Consider the following 16,444-nt stretch of genomic DNA (forward strand, 5'->3'; position numbering starts at 1 on the left):
CAGTAGTGGCGCAGGAGATTTGTTGCTCTGCGGCATGTGAGATCTTCCCTGACCAGGTCTCGATCCCGTGTCCCCTGCATTGGCAGGTGGATTCTTAACCACTGTGCCACCAAGGACGCTCCTTCCTGCTTTCTTAAGAAAGTTAAGGCTAAGCTGGTGAGCCAGACCCTTAACAAGACTTTGGAATTTCCCTGCATAGAGACTAGATCGGGATTTTTTTAAGTTGGAAACTAATTTGAGTTCACTTCAGAATCCCTTATTTGGTGCACAAGTCTGGCTATTCAACAGAGATTTCAGCTTTGCAAGTGAGTTGGAGTTGATTTCTTCCCTTGGAAACTGCTAGTTGGTGGTGGTCAACAGAAGTCTCAACATAGACATAGGCGAGGAAGGTTCTTGCTGAGACTCATCCCAAGGAAACCCCAAAGGAGCACCCTGAGAACTGACTTCAGGATGAAGCTGCAAGGACGAAAAAGTGCTTTTAACACCAACAAATGCTGCCCTTTGACCAAAAGATGCAGGAGGAGTCTTCTCCCAAATACTGCAGCCCCTGAGGTGAGAATCTGGCTCCTAAGAGGGCAACTTCCTCTCCTGCTGCTGTGCTCAAGTCTGCAGAGACCCACGGTGAGTTACCATGGAGGTGGTGATCTCTTTATGACCAGGGCTCCAATGGAGCATTCTCCTGGTGCAACCTTTAGATGACCTTTAGTCCCTTGGGATGTAATTTCACTTAGACATTTTAACTAACAAATAATGCTGGCAAAGAGGGTTGAAAACGATTATTAAAAATTGTGGAGTGCTTTACAGTTTACAGATTTGGCATCACAGAAGCTAGAGGCATAGCATTTTTTTCTTGATTCTCCATAAAATTTAAGTAAAACGTTGCTTCTGTAGGACAAATAATGCAAAATCAACCAAGTCTATTTGGCTTTATCCTGTATCATATGGATCAACTCAAAAGAGGCATTATAAAGTTCTATATAATGAAAAATAACCTAATGTTAAGAGAAAACAGTTTCAGTGAGCCCAGTCTCTTACATCTTCCCATACATAGAAAAGCACTAAATTCCTTCATTTTAATGTCTGGTCTTCTTTAATTAACAGTAATCTTTTGATGTTCCGAGTACCTGCCCTTTGTTACAAAACTCCTATATATCCTAGCTCCCCACTCACCTCCTCAGAGCAGTTCTCTCGGGGTTACTTGAGATGCCATCTCCCGGGCTTGAAATCCTAAAAATTCCCACTGAATAAAACATAACTCTCAATTTAAAAAAAAAGAAAGAAAGAAAGAAAGAAAGAAAACAGAATACCCATTTGATATCGAGTAATAGATTAAAGTTTTGGAGTTTACAAGGTTTGATAGAAGATATTTTTTATTTTGTTTTGGCTTAAATAGATTCTGTAGAACTATTTGCAAATCTGCTATAAAGAATTATCGGTTAAAATCACTTAAGCAGTCTTAAAATTTTGTTCCAGTTTACTCACAACTAGATGACTTCTCACCATAAATAACATAGTAAAAATACCAAATGGTATGCTTTTGAGTTCCAGCTACAACACTGTTGACATTCACTGGATGGAATTTTATCTCTTAATATGTTCCTTAGTAAGTACTCTTTATTAGGAAAGCATCATTTCTTTGCCAAGAAGGAAACACCTTGAAATTTAGATAACTGAAAAATATGGCTCTCAATTATGGACGGATGATACTTAATGAACTTGTCTTCAAATCTCTAACTTTGATTTAATATGCACTGGGTATCAATAAGTAATATTCCATTGGCTACCCATGAGAAAATGTCTTTTTCCCACTCCTGGTTTCTAAGAAGAAGGACTTTACCAGGAACCCCACTGACCTCTGTCCAACCCTTTCCTCAAATCGCTCCCCTGGAGGTGGACAGAGGTTACTTGACTGGTAACGTCAGGAAGAGTAACTGGATATGCTGTATTTGCTCTTCTTCCTCCTGGGAATTAACCCAATGGCAAAAGGCATGAGTTCTGTGTTCCTCCCATGGCAAGAATCTCACCTGGACAGGTTGCAATCCAATACTGCCTGCAGCTAAGTGGGCAAGTCAGCTCGTTCTGGGGTTTACCCTTAACAAGCCCACCAGCCATCAGACCTAAAGATGGGTGCTCCAACATGTTCTCACTCAGTAGTAAAAATTATATTTTAGCCTAAATAGTTCAAGTCCTGAGCAGAGGAGAGAGTTGTCATTTACTGGGGGCCCCCTTGGAGAACCCGACATTACTCATCACTTAAGTCTTTTCTTAAATCAAAGCCAAAGACTTAATATAGGTTTTAGGTATTCATAAAAGAGGTATTACTTACAACACCCAATGTGAGAATGTGAAGGGTTTAGGAGAGGAAACAGCTAGTATAATTAAACTTTGATTATTAATTTTTTCTTCAAAATACTCAATATGCAAAAAGACTTTTCACTGATACAAAAAGGGTTACTTCCTCCGTGGGAAGATGAGGTTTTTTTATGCTTTCATTAATATTTGTCAAACCAAATTCAACATCTAGCATGGGTCACAGATACAGGAAGGACTGGATCAGTGTAATGGTTACATACTGATTTTGAGCAGACAACTTGGTCTTATACAGTGTAGCAAATCTGCTACCACACCGTAAAAATTTAAAAAACAGAAGCCTCAATTAAATAGAGTCGGGAGACCAGAAAGGGGAGCTCTCATGCCCTGCGACATAGCAGAGTCCAACAGGAAGAAGAAAAACACCTCTTCTTTCCTGGCAAGGACTGGGCGAATGTAAAGCCATGAACTCTCTGTTTCCTATACCCTCCCATCTTCCTTTTCTTCTCTATGAAAGCATTCTTCTTCCCTTGCCCTTTAGGGACTTGTACATGGCGCACCGCAGTCACAGAACCTGAATTGCAACTCTCTGCTGATCCTGAATAGATCTATCTTTGCTGGAGAAATACCTGGCCCTCTATTTACTTCAGGTCAACAAGATTCACCATCGAATTTGAAAAATTAAAATCAAGATTTTTCTTTCCTTATAGGTCGCCGTTAAAATTGACTTTGACTTGGCACCAAGTTCCTTTGATGATCAGTACCAAGGCTGCAGCCAACAAGTCATGGAGGACCTGATTCAAGGGGATTATTTTACAAAAGAAGTAGAATCTCGTAGGAATTACCACAGGGTCTGGCAACGTGCACACTTAACCTGGTTGAGACAAGGAAAAGCTCTCCCTGAGAACATGGCTATTGCACATGCTGTGGCCATCTTGGTTTATTCATCGAACAACAGTGTTCGTTCAGACTTCTCCAGAGCCATGGCCAGTGCTGCCAGGTCTCCCCAGCAATATAAACATTCATTCCATTTCAAATATCTACACTACTACCTGACCACGGCAATCCAGCTGCTGAGGAAAGAGATTGTCACAAGGAATGACTCTCTGTGTTATGAGGTGCACCATGAGGTGAAGGGCGTTTCCTTGGAAGCCCCCATGGGTGCCACCATTCGCTTTGGTCAATTCCTCTCCACGTCTCTCCTGAGAGAAGAGGCACAGAAGTTTGGGGATCAAACTCTATTTACCATATTGACCTGCCTGGGGGCACCTGTACAAGACTTCTCTCTCAAGAAGGAGGTCCTGGTCCCTCCCTATGAGCTGTTTGAAGTTGTAAATACGAGCTACCACCCAAGAGGAAATTGGTTGCAACTGCAGTCAACTGGGACCCAGAGCATATATAACTGTCAGCTGCTAAAAGGTATTGTTATTGATCCAAATTGAATCCACTCTTACCAGGATTGCAGGCCACCATTTATTTTTTAATCTCGTCAAAGAAATATTTATTTATTTATTTTAATTTTTTTTCTTTTTTAAGTTTTTATTGGAGTATAGTTGATTTACAATGTTGTGTTCGTTTCAGGTGTACAGCAAAGTGAATCAGTTATACATACACATATGTCCACTCTTTTTTAGATTCTTTTCCCATATAGGTCACTAGAGAGTATTGAGTAGAGTTCCCTGTGCTCTCCAGTAGGTCCCTATTAGTTATCTATTTTATATATAGTAGGGTGTATACATCAATCCCAATCTCCCAATTTATCCCTCCCCCCATTTTCCCTCCTGGTAACCATAAATTTGTTTTCTATCACTATTCTTTTATAAAAGTTGTTTTTCTGAGTGAGCTTGGGGGAAAAAGGCCAAAAACATGGATATTGGCCTTCAGTAATGGTGGAATTAGCAGATTAGAGAAAACTCACCTTGTTTCTTGGTTTCTCCTCTCTTCTTTCTCCTCAACTACCTGTAGGGAAATGTGCTTTGCAATGGCACAGATATACGGGGCATTCTAGACAGAGAGTAAATATTTGTACTGGAAAAGGTAGTGCATAAAACATAGCATTTTACCTTCTCCCTCAAGCTCATTTTTTGTCGTGGTCATTTCATGAACAAGAAGTGCTACAAATAAAGCAGGAGGTGTGATTTATTCATCCACTCCTATCTATTAATCGTCTTCTCTGTTCCAGGAACTGGGATAGGAGGACCCAGGTGATACAAAATGAATAAAACAAAATTACTATCCTAGGAGGATTTTTAGTCTAATGAGAAGTGGAAATATGAACAAATGTCTACACACAAAAGCACTAAGTATACACCAGATGTTTAAGCAATGGTTATGGTTGCTTGGTGAAGGAAGATGCTCGTTCTCTCTGGGGAAAGTGAGAAGGCTTCACAGTAGGAGACCACATGGGACTTGAAGTAGGAATGGGGGTTTTCAGTGAAAAAAGAGAGAAAAAGTCATTTCAAGCAGAAAAAGCATACACTGAATCACAGAGATTTCAAACAGCCTGGTATCTTCAGGGAAATTTTGAAATTCTGGATGGCTGGAATGTAGGGTGTGTAAGACAGAGGAAGAGGCCAAGAGTAGAAAGGGAGTAGGACTCTGACAGGGGCTGGAGAGTTCTGATGGGGCCAGATTGTTTTAAAAAAACTCTTGTATTCCATGCCAAGGACTTTCAGACTTCATGCTATAAGTAGTGAGAAACCATTAGAAGTCTGTAAGGAATGGAGTATCAATCAGACCAGTATTGTAGCAACAGCCTTGATGATATTGTGAAAAATGAACCAAAGCAGGAGAAATTAGAGTTATCACAATAAAAATATGTGTTAGTCTCTTTTTAGAAAAACATGTGGCTGATTCCATTTTATCTTTGTATGTTGCCAGCCACAGTCGTTTGACAGAGCAAATGCTGTGCAAATTCGGTAGAAAACGCTGTACCCTGTTTGATTCAGAAAGAGGAAGACTGTCCTTATCCACATGTGCATTCGTTTACACTCAAAGTCAACTGCAACCCAGCTACAGGGTCTACCTTTGAAATATTCCCGAATCTTCCTCTGCTCCATCATCACTGCTGCTGTTAATAATTCAGCCTGTCAGCCTTTCTCAACACATCAGGGCTGCAGTGTTGCAAATGTCCTCAAACTGGCATCCACACTGAGGTCAAGGTCCTGCTCACTCTGGCCTATCTGTAAGGCCAGAGACAGTCATTTCCATTAACTGATAAGTAACACTCTGCTTATTCCAACATCCTGGAGCAGTATTAGATTGATGCAAACATGAACAATGGGAGAAGGGAGGTGGCTTGTTTTTCTTATCTGAGAGTCCTTCACTGGGAGGGAGTAAGGTCAGTGGTCTCCCCAGCCCTGTTTTTCTAGATGGCTGCTGTTGCCCACTTGACTTCTGACCAATCACCTGGACTAACCATTAACCTCAGCCCGGGGAATTCACAGAATCTAATTTCTCATGAAACTGGAATCCTCTCAGGAAACTGTTTCTTCTCCTTTCGATTTTTTCACCAGCAGAAGCCACAAACTATTCTATGTCCCCAGAAGTCCCTATAAGCCAGTGACTTATGTTTCCTCTCCGGTTCCCTTTTAATCTGACAGACGCAATATGTGAAAAACAACATGAAGGCATTTAAAATAGGTCAGCCAGGGACACGGCAGTTCTCCCAATGGAGAGACAGTAGATTAAAGAGCAGAGCTTCCCTAGTCTTTCAATGTATTTCAAAATTGCTTCCATTAAGTTGTAACGGAAGTTCTCAAGTTCAAAGAGTTCCTAGGAATCTGTGGCCTTCAAAGAGTCAAGAGGTCAAATTGGTAGCGTAACACAGTGACGGGAGTGAGCTGGCAAAAGAAAAATTGTTTAAGACATTCTAAACTAATAGCTTTTTCTTCTAATTCTTCTCTCACCCCTCACATGACCTATACTTGTTACCATAGAAACATGTTTTCAGGCCCAGTGGAAGACTCAAAATATGTTATGTTAGTTATTTGTCCTTAAATGTTGCTTCTTTCAGCGAAATAATCTGTGCCAAAAATCTGTAGACACACAAATACATGCTCTGTTCTGTATCATTGGATTCACAAAGAAGAGGGGTTTATTTGCAAAAATGTTTCACATAATTAAAATTCTTAAGCATGCTTCTAGAAAAAAATGTAGTCAATTGTTTGTAGTCAGTGTGGTTTTGCATGTTAATCTTGCCAGTTACTAGCAGTGAGAATACAGGCAAATGGCTTAGCCTCTCTGTGCCTCAGTTTCTTTATATGTAAAATGGGAATAATTTTTAAAAATAAAACTTACCTTGTAAGATTCCGATGAAGAGAAAACGAAGGAACGCATGCAAAAGCTCTTAGAACCGTATGTGACACATGTAAGTAAGTAATCAAAACTCTTTAGCTACTATTACTATTACCATTATAAGTCTTTATTTTATTAACTTACTGTTTCCTATTTTCTTTTACTCTGGGCTTCAATTATCCCAAAGTAATTTTCCCAATTTGTGGCATCACGCTTACCTCGAAGTAGCGTGTCTGTCTCAGATGAATGGATGAAAGAATGAGTAATTGGATGAATCTGGAGACCACAGGGCATGATGGGTAGAGCAGAGATGGTGGAACCAGTGAGAGCTGGGCATATGTTAGTAGCTCTGTGGCCTTGTGCAAATGACAACTCTGAGCCTGTTTCTTCATTTATAATATGGGGGCAACACTTGCCTGGAGGGAATGTTGTGATAGCACTTGTTACCCACCCTCTCAAACACAATTGAAAAATTCTGGGAAAGTACTTTGCACATGGAGCTGGGATAACAGTTTAATGACACAAATGTCTACTTCAGTAATATTGACAGAATAGAAAGAAAGGAAGAGACGGAAGAAATACATTTTTTTTTGGCCATGCCATGCGGCTTGCGGGATCTTAGTTCCCCCACCAGGAATCGGACCCTGGACCCCTTCAGTGGAAGCACGGAGTCTTAACCACTGCACCGCCAAGGAAGTCCCATAGACAATATTCTAAAAGAATAACACTCATCACTCTAAATATTGACAGAAAGAGGTTATAGATAACATTTACCACCAAATAAGATTAACTAGATATACTGCATGTCACTTTTACCTTTTTTTTTTTTTGCTTTTTTTCAAGAGATTGAATATGCATTTCTGAACAATCTAACACACAGATTCAGACTTCATGAGATAAAAGGCATAATAATTATGCATTTCTCCCCAGACTGTATACCTAAGGCAGAGGTGACCAAATTCATGTTATAATACACCAATCAAATGGTATTTTTATAGAAATTTAGTTTACAAAAGGCTTTCACACACATTATCTGTTTAATTCTTACAACTACCTGTACTTTGGGCTATTGACCCCCTTATAATGATGTGAACACTGAGGATTAGAAAGGTTAAATGGTTTTTGTAAGATTATTCAAGCAGGTTATAAATAACAAAAGTGAGACCATTTCCCATTTTTTCTGACAAAAAGTCCAGGACAATTTTCTCTGTAGGTCACTTTCAGGAGATTTATTTTGCCATTCAAAAATGTTATTGAGAACTTACAATTGGTTTCAATCTTCTGTGACTCTGACTATTGACATTATAAACACCCTTCACATTCATATAAATATACAAATATGTTCACAACAATCTATATATAACAAGATAATAGTTGATCTTTTCACATGCATTTAACTAGTGTTTTTTATCTTAACCTATTTTATTACATTATTAAAGATTGATGGCCATGACCTACTGAACTGATGTCACAAACCATTAATAGAATCACAGCCTCCAATCTGAAAAGTACTGTCCTAGGGACAGAAGGAATAAAAAGCATTGAAGAGTCTAGAAGAAAAGTAAAGACAGATACAAAAGTAAAGTTACTGTGAGTTGTTCTGAAATGAGAAAGTTTGTAGATTGTAATTAATTTAAGTCACAGATTTTTTTCATTTATTCTCCTAAATATATTGTCTGCCTGTGTGAAAGTAATAATAATAATAATAATAATGTGAGGTAGAAATGATAATGACCATATGAGAGGTAGAGAAAGAGTATCAAGAGAGTTAGGAAAGAAAAGTTACTTTAACCTGAGAAAATAAAATTAAAATAAGCTATTTTTAATATCCTAGTCATTATGAAGGGTGCTTAAGAGGTGGTTTTGAAGGATGAGTATGATTACCACATAGTAATGTCTCTATGTTTGTCTCTTACTTGGACATTAGCATAATCACAGTGAAGCAAAGTGAAGAGTAGTGGTGGTGACCATAGTATTTCCAAAACCCTGGAGGTGCTCTCGTTTTACAGATGAGAAAACTGAGGTCCAGTGAAAGTAACAAAAATGATCACAGTCAAGCATCTAGGGGTAGAACTTCAATACTAAAGCCAATCACACCCTCAAATCATGATCTTTCTCTGTTATATTGTTTCCTTGTCAATCAGTTGCAGACAACTCTTCAGTAGAATCTTATCCTATGAAAAAGTGAGAAAGGGTGGGGTTAGAGGTCCTTGTGATCTCTAGCCTCAATGAAGAGAAAACAAAACAGAAAATGCTTGAGAATCATTCTAAGGAGTGACCTGCTAAAGCGGTATTGATTGTTCCTAGGTCCCTGTGAGAATTCAGATAATACAATTTTAACACAAACTTTGACAAAAGCTTAGAAATAAGTATGCATTATTAATTTTTCTTATCTAATAAAAGAGGGGTTTTGAAAATTACTGTTGGTAATTTTCCAAATAGAAATTCCAGGAAACTCAAGGGATCTTATATATTATGTGGAAGTAATGGAAAAGTATTTCCCCATCATCTGATCATCCTATCAAACAATATGGTCATCAAACAATTGAGGCAATCACAGAGTTGAATGATTTTCTACTTCAAATGTCTTTTCTATGCTAAATAATCAGCAAGGCTGGTTGAAAAGGAGATTCCACTCTTTAGAGCATTTTTCAAATTTTATTTATTTATTTTATTTATTTTATTTTTGGCTGCATTGGGTCTTCATTGCTGTACATGGGCCCTCTCTAGTTGTGGCGAGCGAGGGTTACTCCTCACCGCGGTGCACAAGCTTCTCATTGCAGTGGCTTTTCTTATGGTGGAGCACAGGCTCTAGGCACGCAGGCTCAGTAGTTGTGGTTCGTGGGCTCTAGAGCGCAGGCTCAGCCGCCGTGGCACACGAGCTTAGCTGCTCCGCGGCACGTGGGATCCTCCTGGACCAGGGCTTGAACCCGTGTCCCCTGCATTGGCAGGCAGACTCCTAACCACTGCACCACCAGGGAAGCCCTAGACCATTTTTTTGAAGGTTTACATCTTCCATCTCATTCTATGTCCTTATCCCATTGTACTCCCAGTTAGTAGTTACACCTGACAATAATTTTTTATATTTCAGTGTTTCTTCCATCAGTCACATCTTAGTGGCTGCTAACCTTTCCCATGAAGAGTGTGTATGTGTAGGCAGTATACACACACACACACACACACACACACACACACACACACACACACAACCCAAACAGGACTGCATGAATTGTTTTTGCTCACCTTGTAATAAAAAAAATTTGATGAATGTACATGCGATATATGGAGAGATAATACAGTGGTTAAAAATACAGAGTTGAGCCAGACTGCCTAAGTTTGATGGCTGACTACACTACTTACTAGATGCGTGATGTTTGACAAGTTTCTTCACATCTCTGTGTCACAGTTTTATTAACTAAAAAATGAGGATAATGAGGATAAATGCCTCATAGTTTTTGTGTGGATTAAATGAGTTAATTTATAGCAAGTGCTTAAAATGATCCCAGCACAGAATAAGCCTTTAATCAATGTTCACTTTCATAATGGTGATAAAGATGGTGATAATTAAGATGGGGATGATGGTAATGGTAATAATTCTGCTGCTGATGATGATAAAGATGGGAAATCCGGAGATCTCTACCCCCAACTTGCTGGGTACCCTGAGGTACACCTCTTAACCTCTTGATACCTGTTTTATCATCTTCAAAATAAGCAAGCTGTCATTTAGAGAACTCTAAGAGAGAATATTTTTTTAAGAGTGGCTAGCTTCACACTATTTACAATAGCCAGGACATGGAAGCAACCTAAATGCCCATCGACAGAGGAATGGATAAAGAAGATGTGGCACATATATACAATGGAATATTACTCAGCCATAAAAAGGAATGAAATTGGGTCATTTGTAGAGACATGGATGGACCTAGAGACTGTCATACAGAGTGACGTAAGTCAGAAAGAGAAAAACAAATATCATACATTAAAGCATATATGTGGAATCTAGAAAAATGGTACAGATGAACTGGTTTGCAAGGCAGAAATACAGACACAGATGTAAAGAACAAACATATGGACACCAAGAGGGGAAGGTGGCGGGGCGGGTGGGATGAACTGGGAGACTGGGATTGACATGTATACACTAATATGTATAAAATAGATAACTAATAAGAGACTGCTGTATAAAAAATAAATTAATTTTTTTAAAAGTGCTAGCTTCAAATATTTTTGTTAGGAATTTTCGAAGTTTAAAGTGAACCAAAGGAGAAATGAGGTGGTTTTTTAAAAAAATCTCTGCTACCTAAAACATCTTTGACTCTTTTTATGTTTTTTTTTTTGTTTTCACAGCTTCCAGCAAAAAGTGCATCCCTACTCCCGTAGTTATTGCTTCTCTCTTGTTTTTGACCTGTGTCATCATCTCTTCCAAAAGTAGAGCATAAAAAAAGGTTGTGGTTTTTGCCTTCCCTGTACCCTTTTGCCCTGAATCCCCGTAGAGAATCATTCTGCCCAGCTATCAACTGATTCAGAGCTGGCTCAGTCCACTGCCTATGGGTAGACCTGTAGGTATATTTCTTCTTCATGGATACAGAGGTTCATGTTGGATAGAAAATGACTCAATCTGAGCCTGTGAGACATAATCAGGGTACTTTTGGGGCTGGGAGTGGGGTGGGGGCCATTTTTTTTTTTTGAGTGGAGAATAGTGAAAGCAGAATATGAGCCTAGAATCACTAGCAGCTATCTTGCCACTGAGAAGAGAGACCCTATCTTCCTGAGAATGGAGCTAACACAATGAAAGAAGAGATGAGAAATGAAAAGAAAGTGAATCTTGGTGAGAGTCTATGTGCCCCTAAATCCAACTGTGCCTGAAACTGTATACCATGGGCTTTTTCATTACATAAATCAATAAATTATATTTTTGCTTCAATAATTTGAATTAAATTTTCTATCTCAAACAATTGAAGGGGTGTTATGATGAATACAATGATTTTCCCTTATTTTTAATTTAATGATCCTAAATATTAGGAACAAATCAGAGACTCTTGAGTTAGAAAGCAAAGGACAAATTCATCAAATGAGAAAGTGTTGAGCCCCAGAGGCATACTAAAGGTATAAAATTTCTTTAGAGATTTTTTTCCCTGATGTCAAACAATTTTATTATTTTTAAATTTTTTTTAGAGATTTTTATCAGCATTCAAGACCAAACCAACGTAGAAACCCAAGAAACAAAAGGGAAAGTTAATGAAAGATGTTAGTGGAATCTCATTCACTGCCAGTAATGGGGTGTGGCACACAGGTTTCTTCTAAAATATTACAAAAGTTAGAATTTAAACTCATATGTTAATTCACAGAGGACTTTATGGCAAATTAGATTTTAAGCCTTCATCACAAATTTAAGCACATTTGTTAGGAAAACAAGTGTATGCATGTGGAGATAAAGAAGAAAAAAAAATCTAATTACCAGGGAAATATCAAAGATATATTGAGTCCCCATTATGGGCAAACTGTTAAAAAGAAGTATAAATCATCGAACTTCACAGCTGGGGATGTTCTCCGACTCTTCTTTCAGGTAGTAGACAATATAAGTGGGGTGATGGGGGATTGCTAGGTCTCTAAAGACCCTACTAATTGGGCTAAATGGGGTGAAGGTGAGAGCTAGTTCCATACCTTTGAATTCTGAAAGTCCAGGCTACTTAGCTCCTCTGAGATTTAGATAAGAAGCAAGCATTTTTTTAAAGAGAAAATAGGATTTAAATTTTTAAACAAAAAACTGTTTAGGGCTTCCCTGGTGGCGCAGTGGTTGAGAGTCCTCCTGCCGATGCAGGGGACACGGGTTCGTGCCCCGGTCTGGGAAGATCCCACATGCCACGGAGCGGCTGGGCCCCGTGAGCCATGGCCGCTGAGCCTGCGTGTCCAGAGCCTGTGCTCCGCAGCGGGAGAGGCCACAACAGTGAGAGGCCCACGTACTGCAAAAAAAAAAAATGTTTAAATGAGAAAAAATCTTAGGTATTCTCAGAAAGGAAAATTCCAATAGAGAACTAGAATTAACTGCTTTTAAAGTAAGTAGTAAATTCCATACTTCTTAAGAAGAAAAAAATAAAACTAGAGTTATTAATTGCCTTTCTTGTTCTTAACAAAGTTTCTATTAGGTATCATATGAAATATGGCAATCTTTTTTTTTAACTGGAGTATAATCACTTTACAATGTTGTGTTAGTTTCTGCTGTACAATGAAGTGAATCAGCTATATGTATACATATATCTCCTCCCTCTTGGACCTCCCTCCCTCCCCCATCCCACCCATCTAGATCATCGGAGAGCACCGAGCTGAGCTCTCTGTGCTATACAGCAGGTTCCCACTAGCTATCTATTTTACACATGGTAGTGTATATATGTCAATCCTAATCTCCCAATTCATCTCACCCTTCCCTTCCCTCCTGTGTCCACCCATCTGTTCTCTATGTCTGTGTCTCTATTCCTGCCCTGCAAATAGGTTCATTTGTACCATTTTCTAGATTCCACATATATGCGTTCATGATACGATACTTGTTTTTCTCTGACTTACTTCACTCTGTACGACAGACTCTAGGTCCATCACATCTCTACAAATGACCCAATTTCATTCATTTTGATGGCTGAGTAATATTCCATTGTATATATGTACCACATCTTCTTTATCCATTCATCTGTCGATGGACACTTAGGTTGTTTCCACATCCTTGCTATTGTAAATAGTGCTGCAATGAACATTGGGGTACATGTGTCTTTTTGAATTATGGTGTTCTCAGGGTATATGCCCAGTAGTGGGATTGCTGGGTCAGATGGTAGTTCTATTTTTAGTTTTTTTTTTTTTTACGATACGCGGGCCTCTCACTGTTGTGGCCTCTCCCGTTGTGGAGCACAGGCTCCAGACGCGCAGGCTCAGCGGCCATGGCTCACGGGCCCAGCCGCTCCGTGGCATGTGGGATCTTCCCGGACCGGGGCACGAACCCGTGTTCCCTGCATCGGCAGGCAGACTCTCAACCACTGCGCCACCAGGGAAGCCCTTATTTTTAGTTTTTTAAGGAACCTCCATACTGTTCTGCACAGTGGCTGTATCAATTTACATTCTCACCAACAGTGTAAGAGGGTTCCCTTTTCTCCACACCCTCTCCAGCATTTATTGTTTGTAGATTTTTTATGATGGCCATTCTGACCAGTGTGAAGTGATGCCTCATTGTAGTTTTGATTTGCATTTCTCTAATAATTAGTGATGTTGAGCAACTTTTCATGTGCCTCTTGGCCATCTGTATGTCTTCTTTGGAGAAAAGTCTATTTATGTCTTCCACCCATTTTTTGATTGGGTTGTTTGTTTTTGAAATATGGCAATCTTGAGAGCATACACTCATTTGCAGTTCATGAGAGCTCAATACTTTTTGGTAGGCAAATGGATTTGTCTAATTTTTCCCCAATACAAGCACATCTCAGAAATCCTACTTCTATTATGGTCAAATAACAAGCACTAGGTCTTTTTTTGTGTAAAATGTTAGAGCATTTCCATTTTTCAGACTCCATTATCTCCTAATCATAAGACTTCAGTAGGAGACAAAGAATAACCCATCTGCTCTGATCTTATTCACATAGGCAAGAAAATGCTATTACTCCTCATTCATTATTCTTATTAACTTCTGGATAAATTATATCAAAAGTATTTAGTGATGGCTTATGATAGGCAAGCCACTGAAGTGTACAGAAATTGATATATGAGTGACAAAAATGCAAAAGTTTTGTTCCTAGGCCTGAACCAGATTATTTAGTGATAGTGTATACATCTACCTGGAACTCGCACTGTAAGAACTAGAAATAGAATTACTAAGAGTGGGAATTAGTTGAGGGTTATTTCAATTATGCTTTAAGATGAAATACAATGTTTAGAAACATCCTCAAATATAATACCATATTTGATTTTTTTGAACTATGTATTCTCTTCAATAACTGCCATTTCAAGCAGGGTTTCTTTGACTATTTATTTTTATTTGAATAAAGCAAAACTTGAGGTAAATGGTTTGCCAGGTGACTATTCTTCAAACTCATGTCCCAACAGACCACATGTCTGGCATCCAAGGTCTTAGAAAGTACTATAAAAGCTCGCAGGATTTGAATCGGTTTTCTGACAGAAATGAGCACTACTGTTGCATTCCTACTAGTCCTTGGCTTTCTTAAACACAGAAAACTTGGTTTCCATCATTTTTTATGGCTTTTTGGAGGATCTCTAAGATTGGTCCCATGGTTTTGACAATTTACTCCATCTGATCTGCAGCTGACTCGATGGTATCCTTGGCATTCTCAGTGTTTAGTGCATCCTGCAACTTTTTCAAGGTGTCTATTGTAGTGGCTTTGGATGGGCCAGGACTTGGGCTTTTCTCAGATGTGGTATCATCTGATTGCTCTTTGGTGTCTTTTCTATAGACGTCACTTAACTGAAGATTCATGATGGGATATTTCATCAAGAGTGAAAGAGAAGATTCCAAACTCTCCAGGATCTTACCATTATTCATCACAGAGGCAATGACCGGTGTATGGACATTTTTGAACATTTCTTTGGCCTACTGTGGCAACTCCTTTACACTGCTACTCTTCTCAAGCATAGAGCACATAGTTGCTGCAATCCTGGAGCATAAAAGTTCACTTTGCATTCTGTCCTGCTTTGCCACCGCTGCAGATTGCATCTCCTTAAAAGTTTTGAGCATCTGTTCAAAGACATTCTTAACATTACCATCTTCTTTCACAGCCATCAAGAAGACCTGAGTGTTCATACTGCTGTTAAACAATTCGGTGAGTGCATTTGTGAAGGAAGCAAGATCGTGCATGTGAAAGAAGAACGTTTTGGCAGCTTGAACAAGCCTTTCTTTATCCTTTTCTGACCCTGAAGACATTTCTTCAGCAGAAATGTTTCTGCACTGTAAAACAAGTAGTCATCCAAATGAAAACTAAAAGTATATTTGTCAACCATAAAGAGACTGAAAGTATAATCTGAACATGAGAATAACTCTTATCAAAGGTTGGAAAGTTATACAAGCTTCAAAACAGAAATGATCTTGTGCTTTAATAAAAAATAATTAAAACAGAGTAGAATCGGGGGGTTTCGTTAAATTTAAACCACATATCAAATATTGCATGCTAGATCCTGAATTGGATAAGCTGACATATGGAATGACAGCATTCGCAGGTATTACCCTCAATACCCATCTAATCTAGTGAAAAAGATTGGATAAAACATTAAAAATTACATAGAGGGGCTCTGGTTTCAGTTAAGATAGAGCAAGCACACTCCATCCAATCTTTCCTACTGATGACAACTAAAAATCACAGACAGAATATATAAACTATCAAGTAACTATGAAAGGTGGATAAGAGCAGACTGAGGAGGTAGAGAATGCAATATTCCAAAGAAGATCAAGGCCATCTAATACAAACTCCCACTGTCTGTCCTGTCCTTTCTGTACTTTCATTACAACTCGTCTTCTTCTGCAATAGAGAAAAATGTTAATGTCTCTAACCAATGTTCACAATCCTCTTTTGGTATTTCCTCTAGAATTCTGCTCTATCAATCATCTCCCCTTTTCTCTTGTGCTGTGAACTGAAGTCCTCCCAAAATTCATGTGTTGACACCCTGATTTCCAGTATGACTGTAATTGGAGACAGGTTCTTTAGGAGGTAATTAAGGTTAATGAAGTAATAAGGGCAGGGCCCTGGTATGATAGGATTAGTGCCCTTATAAGAGGAGACACCAGAGAGCTCCCTCCCTCACTCTCTCCACCTTGTGAGGATGCAGCAAGAAGGTGATTGCCTGCAAATCAGGAAGAGAG

At 39.0% G+C, this 16,444-nt stretch overlaps 2 protein-coding genes across 2 annotated transcripts; one reads left to right on the plus strand and one right to left on the minus strand.

The window, feature by feature from the left end:
• Positions 1–450: 450 nt before the first annotated feature.
• ART4 (ADP-ribosyltransferase 4 (inactive) (Dombrock blood group)) lies at positions 451–11,154 on the plus strand (the record flags this gene model as incomplete). Its single annotated transcript, XM_079715712.1, has 3 exons — positions 451–621; positions 3,021–3,729; positions 10,948–11,154. 3 exons carry the CDS (start codon positions 451–453, stop codon positions 11,037–11,039), a joined length of 972 nt encoding a protein of 323 aa, XP_079571838.1. The 3' UTR covers positions 11,040–11,154.
• A 3,624-nt stretch (positions 11,155–14,778) lies between these two features.
• On the minus strand, positions 14,779–15,511 carry LOC307060481 (uncharacterized protein C12orf60; the record flags this gene model as incomplete). The annotated part of the gene is given in 4 exon segments (XM_079714978.1): positions 14,779–14,820; positions 14,822–14,875; positions 14,879–15,181; positions 15,185–15,511. Coding segments are annotated over 4 exon segments (726 nt in total).
• Between the last annotated feature and the right edge of the window lie 933 nt (positions 15,512–16,444).

The sequence above is a fragment of the Hyperoodon ampullatus genome (assembly GCF_949752795.1).
Source record: "Hyperoodon ampullatus genome assembly, chromosome: 11".
NCBI classification, from domain to species: domain Eukaryota; kingdom Metazoa; phylum Chordata; class Mammalia; order Artiodactyla; family Ziphiidae; genus Hyperoodon; species Hyperoodon ampullatus.